Consider the following 9,390-nt stretch of genomic DNA (forward strand, 5'->3'; position numbering starts at 1 on the left):
ATTGTTCTTTGCCACTACAAAGCCAATGCTTGTTTTCCATCATTTTGCCTTTGTTCACGATGTTGTTGGCCTGTTGGTCATGTTCAGCAGATACGGAACCAAGAGTAAAATCTGCAATGCATGTCAGTTTTCCTGCTTAAAACGCATCAACCTGCGTTCTGTGCATATACTGAAAACATGCAGTCCTGTATTTATTATATAAACTGCAGATATGACATAGTTGTCAGAGAGCTTTTTCTGAACCATGAAAGACATGCGTAATGTAGCCTATAATATTTCAACCCACACACATGTATTAGATGTAATCCGACATCACATTTTTATTCAACCTTTCCTTTTGTCTGACGTCTATGTTCTAGTATCGCTACCATGTTGACAAGACTATTCAACGATCCTTCCCTTTTGCCGGACATGCAGAAGTTCCCGGCATGGGTAGACGACAGCGGGAGTGAAGACTCCAAAACTAAAGAGGATGAACAGGACCACTGTCGCCTAGGCGACGAGGACTTGGATGAAGTAGATGTGAAAGGCGGGGGTAGTCGCGCGCAGTCGGAGATTGCCGGGGAGGAGGAAGAGGATGAGGAGGAGGAGGATGTTGACGAAGATGATTGTGGGGATGAGGGGGAGGGCGACAGGCCCAAAAAGCGAGGGCCAAAAAAACGCAAGATGACGCCGGCAAGGATAGAGCGCTCCAAGGTTCGGCGTCAAAAGGCCAACGCTCGGGAGCGCACCCGTATGCACGACTTAAACTCAGCACTAGACAATCTGCGTAAAGTGGTGCCGTGCTATTCCAAAACTCAGAAACTCTCAAAAATAGAAACACTAAGGCTGGCTAAAAACTACATCTGGGCACTGTCAGAAATTCTCCGTAATGGGAAGAGACCGGATGTGGTTTCATATGTGCAGACACTATGCAAAGGGCTTTCCCAACCAACGACCAACCTAGTCGCAGGTTGTCTGCAGCTGAACTCGCGGAATTTTTTAACGGAACAGTGTCAAGATGGAGCTCGCTTTCACATGCCCAACCCCCCCTTTTCAATGCACGCCTATCCATACCAGTGTTCTCGTCTGTCCAGCCCGCAGTGCCAGCCCGGGTCCAACACGCATAGCCTCCGGAACCACCCCTATTGTTCACCTTATGAGGCTGTCTACACCGGAGGAGCCTCCCCAGAATACAATAGTCCAGATTATGAAGGGCAGCATAGCCCACCAATGTGTGTTAATGGCAATTTTTCGCTGAGGCAACAGGAGTCAGTTTCGCCAGATGCAGAAAGAGGCTATCACTATTCTATGCACTACTCCGGTCTGTCTGGGTCACGTCCGCCCGCAGCGCACGGTCTTACGTATAGCACATCCGGGGCGCGCAGTGGCGGAATGCACTCAGAAAACGTCGCACCGTTCCATGATATGCACGTGCATCACGACCGTGCTCCTGCATATGAGGAATTGAACGCTTTTTTCCATAACTGAGTGGTCATCCTCATACCATAGTCGTTATTTCAATCCTAAATTTAAAAAAAAAACATATCTTTTGTCTACTGTTGTCTGACAATGGCTCTCTTGACAATCCACGTGCATTGCGGAGAACGGTGGAGGAGTAAACACAAGGACAGAACTAAATCTACCACCGGACTTTTACTGAGACTGTTATGGAATTCTAATGGACACCTGTTTGAGAGACAGAAAGAACTGAACTTCTTTATGAAAGTCTTATGCTATTTGCAGAGTAGGAGTGCAATGATGGCAAAAAAAAAAAAATGTTTAAAATATAACTGACTTATGTAACAATATTGTAATCAAGCATATGTGTTAATTGCTCGGTGATGAATTTTTCTCAATTAAAACAAACAAACAAAACAAAAATACACAAATACATTGAGCAAAGCATCTCATTTGTTCCCAAATGTGTTAAGAACCATAATTTATTTTCCTCTAGCGCTGAATTAACCTTAATTAAATTTTGGAAAACTATTCTACATTATCAAACAGGAAACTGATTTGAATGTGGTTCAGACAAACCAAAACTCTAAAGTAACTTAATTCACTGATTTGAATCTGGCTAAATGAGATTGACATATAGGGATTATTTGTATTTCAGTATCCTACAGACATAAATTATCTTCATGAAATGGGCTCTTGTATTTTCGAAACAATTCTTGCACTTTTCCCTCATGTCGAAGTTAAAGTATTTACGCCTTGGCGAGATGCAGAATATTTTATTTGAAATATGTTTTTGAAAGTGTGCCATTTGCTACAATTAAACACCTAAACAAGCTGTTAAATTTATTACATTCGTTCATAATCACAGGAAGACACCTAAGACTGTTCTTATTTCACCTCATGGCTATGTCGTCTGTGACCATGTGCACTGGGGTGCCACGTTTTTGACAGTTGCCACAGTAGGCTGCTGACTACTAACTCGAACTGCTTTGTGCATTAGGCTGAGAAAATTATATCAATTATATCAACATGAATGTTTTTGCAGGCATTTCACAGTAAATAGCAACCTACTGCATTTTGTGGATTCGTTGTAATATTAAATCTGTCATGTTGCGTGAATTTTATATTTATTTTTCGAGGGATTTATTTTAAATATAATTCTATATGGCTCAGTGAAATCGGTTGGGCTGCAAAAGGAAAGAAGGCAACGAGAAAAAAACGTAAAGAGAGTAAAACTGTTCGAGCAGATTAACAATACGAAAGATAATTAAATACTATACATATACTTTACTTTCGATATAGCTTTCGATTGCTCATCAGAAGAAGTGTAGGCTAACAAATTATCTGGCTTAATAAAGAAAGGGGAAAAAATCTAAAGCTAAGCAGGGACGACGAGGGCCAAAAATCAGTTGTTTCTATGTTTTCCCTATGTGCGCTACATTTTCGGATTAAAATGTGTTCTGAAACTAAAGTGAAAATTGCCTAAAAGAGACTATAGGCTAAGGTACAGCATTTTTTGTTTTGTTGTATTATATATTAAGCCTATTAAATAGTAGGGAAAGGCATTGATGTTTTCCTGACCTATAATTACGTTAAAACTGTGCAGTCCCAATGGAATTCAAGGAGCCAAACTATTTAAAATGAAGTTCATTGTAGCCAAGAAATTCTGTTGTACTGAGGGAAAACAGGGTGAGGTGCACATAGTGTTTATTTAAAAATAACAAAGTATATGCACAATCTATATTATATAAAAACAAAACCACATAAATGGCCTGCATTGGCAAAAAAGGAAAATTTTGATATCGTTAATATCTACAACAACGACGTTAATTATTATTATTATTATTGTTATTATTAATATTAATATATAATAATAGTAATTTCGGGATTATTAATATATAATAATAATAATTTCGGGGTTCTAATTCAGTAAATTTGGATCGACTGTTTTTATCCGTGGGTGGTGCGTTGACAAAGTAGCAGGTGTGTTGCTCAACTGCTTGTATTCATATTTAGACACAGAAAATTTTAAAATATTTGAATCAATTTTGTCACGGTGCAATGTTATCCAAATACCATACAACATCTTCAGAGAATATCGAAAGTTGGCCCTGCACAAATGATTATGACCCCCAGCGGCACCGTCAATTTATGACGACCACTTCGAAGAATCAGTCCAACCAACAATGAGCATTTGCCAAAACTGAAATGAAGGTCGTACAGCCTATCTACCATACACTTTGACCGAATTCTGGAATATTTTCTGCATTATTTGGAAGAATATCAATCCTATCGTCTCCGAACTGAGATTTAAAAAAAAAAACCCTATGTGTCCTGAAATACCGTTTGTATTCATGAATTTGCTTGCACATCGTTGAATTTATTGAATTTAATCAAAAATCCAAATGCAGAGGATAGTCGGTGTCTCGGACTCATCTCCTGAGAGCGACTGGATCTCTGCCATCGTGGCCGATTTTGGAGCCCTGCCTCGGGACCCATATGTTCTACTTCGGCGTCCAGGGTGCGATTAGTGGCCGACGGAGAGGCTACTGAGGAGTACCAGTCATGATGGCCGATCAGTCCCAGGCAATAGGCCCAAATAAACATGAAGATTTTATATGCTTGACACCAGAGCGCTTCTTCCAGTGGAATAATCAGTGTCCATGTTCCCATATTATCCACTAGTTTAGATTTACAGTGGTCTAACTTTATGTTTTTCACAAATGAAGTATGTTCACCCCAACTGTAATACTGGACATAAAGCGGAGAAAAAATACATGCAATATCGAGTCATGCGCACTCAGTATGTTGCTCATCCCAAATAGGTCTACTGTAACAGTCCACAAGAGCGAATAAAACCAAATTGCAATGAATGCAATCTAATATGGTGATTCAACCAGAAATAGGTGGGAAATGCATATTTAACGTTTCGTGCACGTAAACAAACGTCCAGTTAAAGTAGAAGTGACCGTCCAAGTCCCATTGCGCGGGAAACAACACTTTTCACTGCGTGGTCCAAAAATAATTTTCGGAAATTGGCTATAAATAGTCTTTATTTTATTCTTGATATTACATATTATTTTTAAAGTATTTATTCGAGAGAAGTAAGTCTGCCATTTGAAGTAGCCTACCACACACATTTTATTGTGACCAGAGGACAATAAAATCTTCCATTAAATCGGAGCATTTCCTCTACCCAGCACTTACCTGGCTGGACGTATGACAATCATTGCGAATGTATTCATGGACTCATGCTCTAGTTTTTCACCACAGTTTTCGGTGGGGAAAGATCCTACAATTAGGCCACTTGAGACCAAAGCACGATCGCTTAGAATGCACTTGTTTCCTAATATTTTCTATTGGCGAGACGTCTCCTCTATCCCTATATCATTAATGAGCATGGGCATGTCCGGAACTGGACATCATAATAGTGCTGAACTTTTGCGAGGGATGCCATCGCCTTTGATATAACCGAACCAATATGTCATAGGCGTTTATGGTTTGTCCATCTGGGGCCTTGTCATTTGAAACACAACCGTTAGTTCAAAATCAGCTGACAGTCTGCATGCCATGCTCGATTTTTCTAGTGTCTTCAAGTGAGTGATACAGATCTCCATAAACCTACATTAGCCTATCATCATTAAATATTAGACGCCGGGTCGGGTATACAACCTTGAGGGGGCACACAGAAAACAAAATGCGCTTCCTTTAAATCCCCCAAAGTCTAAGTCAAGCTAAAATGGCGTTCAGGGGCCCCAGCTGGCGTAAGACCCGGGCCACCCGACGTCGGTCGCTTGCCAAGCCGCTAAATATCTTAGCATCAGTTCACTCGACCAGCGGAACTGCCGGCCAGTGTGATGCCAGCTGCGCCACGTGCCAAGCCAGGCAGTGTTCGACTGTCCAAAAAGGCACTGCTGGGTGGAGCCGGTGTTTCTTTCCTAATTCAGCAGCATCTGTTCATTATGCTTCATTTTTCACAGAAGGGGAGAGAGGAGCTCCTCTGTACACGCAACACTACAGGACTCACTACTGGGACACTGTATAAGAGGAACACTCGGTGCACCAGGCGAGAACAATCGGCATTTTGTCTACACACGTCCAGAAAAGGCCATACTGAATGCCCCAGAACTATCAAGCAAAGCACATAATTATCATGTACTGGAGAGTTCAAAAAACTGATCCATGCTCACTTGGAAATTCTGAAACAATAGAATGTGACTCTAAAACGGAAACTTCATTGAGCTGAATTAAGTTTTTTTCTGATTAAACAGCCCACACCGCACGCTATTTCATGATCTAATGTCGTATAAAAATAAGCAAGCCAGACAGATGTAAACATGTTTGTATTTAACATGTATTATGAGAAAAATGGCTGCAAAAAAAAAAAAAAAAAATTAGTCCTATCTTAAATGTCTAACATGAAAGGGAAAACAGTTACCCAAAATTTGAAAAAAGAGGTACATATGGGTTCAATTTAATGGCCTGTTCATAAACTACTTTACCATTTTGTTATCCGTGTTAATATCATGTACTTTAGTCTTAACACAAATGCATTAACCGACTCCAAAAAAAAAAAAAAAAAGAAAGAAAAAGAAAAAAAAACACAAAAGGACATGACCTTGAGCACTCAAACCGAGCATGTGTCATTGAACTGCAAGCTGCATGCTTTAAATATGTAATAACAATGATTTCACACTGAATGTTCTTCATCTCTATGAACCAACTTAGTTTTGTAATTATGATTTTAAATTAGAATTTTATTTTAGTTCTGGGAGAGATTTTTTTTCATGACACAAACTAATAAATCTGTTGATGCATAGTGGACTGATGCACAGAAATATCATGTGAACCATAAAACATCAACCTGGTTAAATATTCAGGCTGTCATTTAAATATTAAAAGGTGAATGGCAACATCTTGTTTTAGACCAGAATGGCTGCCAAAGGAAAACATTCTCTAGGAGCTTTGACCATCTCACCAAACATTCTTGCATGCGGTCTCATGCACTGTGAGAATGTCAATATTCTTCCATTCAGCTCTACCAATATTGTGCCACTCACTATGTCAGCCACGCCTCAGCAGTACCAGTCATGAAGGTTGGCATCAACCAACAGAGCCCATCGAAATTCCACAGCATCTGTCCACAATGACAGGGTGGCACTGCAGAGAGGAGGGAAGAAGGCAGAGTGTTTATCTGCATTTTTTGACTCTGTATGTGGTAGTGTGTCAGTATGTAATAACTAGTTGGAGTGTGTGCGCGCGCGTGTTTGTGTGTGTGCGTGTGTATATATATATATATATATATATATATATACATATGTGTGTGTGTGTGTGTGTGTGTGTGTGTGTGTGTGTATGTGTGTGTATATATATATATATATGTGCGCGCGCGTGTTTGTGTGTGTGCGTGTGTGTGTGTATATACATATATATATACATATGTGTGTGTGTGTGTGTGTGTGTGTGTGTGTGTGTATGTGTGTGTATATATATATATATATGTGCGCGCGCGTGTTTGTGTGTGTGCGTGTGTGTGTGTATATACATATATATATATACATATGTGTGTGTGTGTGTGTGTGTGTGTGTGTGTGTATGTGTGTGTATATATATATATATATGTACACATATGTGTGTGTGTGTGTGGGTGTTTGTGCGAGTAACAGCATTTATATATGCATATTTGTGCAGGTACATAGCAGGTGCAAGGAGACACGTTCATCAGTTTAAAAAAAATACATGAAGATAAGTTTGAATGTAGATGTGTGCGCAAAGTTTAAATGATACTTTATGTATATGTATCAAAGTCTGCATGTACTATTGTACATGCATGATTGTGCCTGCATGCCTGCGTATATTTATTGAGTGCATATGAGTACATAGGGGTTGTTGCTGGTCAGCACAGATGGTGTGTGTGTTAGGGGGTTTGGCTCTGCCGATGCCTTGTGATGGTCACATGGGCATCAGTAATTGGACGCCATATTGCCCGGTTTGCAGGGCTCTGGGGCAGCCAGTCTCCCAGCTGGACCTGTCAGATGGCATCGCATCCAGCTCACTGCCCTGTGCCCTCACATCCCTTCATCATTTTCTTTCTCTCAGTGCCCCCCCAAACCTATATTCATACCTTCTACTTTTTGTTCTTGCTTTCTCACTCTCTATGCTTATGTACTGTCATGCCTCCGCTCATTTGTTTCAACTTCTCATCTCTTAACATTGCTGTGCAGCAGATACATTTACTTGTGATGATGATGTACTGATTTATTCACATAACACAATATGTGCAGCCTCTCTCTCTCTCTCTCTCTCTCTTTCTCTGTCTCTCCCTCTCTCCCTCTTTTCTGCTTCTCACTCATTGTGAAGCTATGCAGATGATTTAGCAATGTTCTTATTTCTTCACCTTCCCATCTCAATATTTGATGCAGACCTTTTTTCATCATCGATAGAATACGAATATCTCTCCTTTGAAATCTTTGAATGTGAGATAGTGTGAGATTGCACACCGTAACACCAACATTGCCATACTGCAGTAGAGCCACACTGATGGCAACTGAATCACTACATTAAAGGTAAAGTAAGAATGACCTTCCCACTGTAGGGAGTAATCACCTGAGTAAAATGTAAAAATAAATGCAATGACATCACTGCTTTGTTGTTATACTGTTGTTGTTGTTATTGCTGTTGTTGTTGTTGTCATCTTAACAGCAGTATTATGTTAGCCCTGTATGGACCAGTTGTGAAGTGTATTCTTTTAGCATTCCCTTAACATAATAAGTTGTCTGTTTCCTGTTCAGTAGCTCTACAAAAATGTACTCAGGGATTCAAGAAGTATTTTAGCTTAAAAAAAAGATATCTGAGTAAAAGTAAAAAGCTGGACCAATGGCTGCTTATCTGTTTATTAATAAGTTACTGCGAGACCATTCAGTAAATCCATCATTAGTGTATTTGAAACTTGGTAAAGGGCCTGTGAAATTGAACAGCAGACTGGGGCAGGGGCCAGGTAAGAGTACTGTGAACCAAGGATTCACATGAGGAATTGTAAATGTATGTATGCATATATGTGTGTACATGGTTATGTGTGAATGTGTGTGGAGGTTGGGGATTCATGTTTACGTGGACATACGGGCAGTTAACTGTTAATTGATGTAGCATATATATGTGTGTGTGTGTGTGTGTTTATTTATATATATATATATATATATATGCGTATATGTGTGACTGTGCGCAAGCAGAATTGCCTGTGTGTTCTTTATGTGAGAGTGTCTCTGTGTGTAGGTCTAGGTATATGTGGGTGTGTGAAATGGTTGTAAAGCAATGCTGGTGCATGTAAGTGTGCATTTTAATTCAGGAACAGATGTTCATCAGTTTAGTGTAACTGCATTTTGCCTCTTTCCTCCAGCACGACCGCAGTACTGGTCTGCCCCTCACCATGCAGATGCTAAACAAAACACAGCATTACTTTCATTTCTACATGATGGAAGGTGGAAAGACCAATTGGCATCACAAATGTGTATACACATTGAGAGGCAGTTCTGAAAAATATCCAGGAAATAGATGCATTTTTATGGAATGGGGTGTCTCAGAGATGTACATACTTAATAAGTCATGTATTTTCTACAAATACATGAAAAAAATCTTTGCAATTTTCTGCCATGAAAAAGTATTTGCTCAAAGAAAAACTTAAGTTCATAGTGAGAAATTTCGTAACTGTCACAAAACACCATTTTCTGAGAGTGTGGTAACATTGCCATAGCACCATGTGGACTGTGAAATATTGAAGAAACTCTCTGTACCAAGATCTCACCTCCCGTCTCACCTCCTATGTTCTCCCATGTTCACCAATCCATGCGACACTCTTGCTATACTTGTGAAGTCTCTCTCCCTGCTCAGCTTTACAATCATTAGATTGTGTGTATGAGTTTGTGTGTGCATTAATATTTAGTACAAATAATT

General features: G+C 39.8%; 1 protein-coding gene across 1 annotated transcript; it reads left to right on the top strand.

Moving 5' to 3' along the window:
- The first annotated feature begins 369 nt into the window (after positions 1-369).
- Positions 370-1,470, top strand: neurod2 (neuronal differentiation 2). The gene has a single exon (XM_030775740.1). The coding sequence runs from the start codon at positions 370-372 to the stop codon at positions 1,468-1,470; it is 1,101 nt and encodes a 366-aa protein (XP_030631600.1).
- The last annotated feature ends 7,920 nt before the right edge of the window (positions 1,471-9,390 follow it).

Source organism: Chanos chanos, chromosome 5, assembly GCF_902362185.1.
Source record: "Chanos chanos chromosome 5, fChaCha1.1, whole genome shotgun sequence".
Classification (NCBI taxonomy): domain Eukaryota; kingdom Metazoa; phylum Chordata; class Actinopteri; order Gonorynchiformes; family Chanidae; genus Chanos; species Chanos chanos.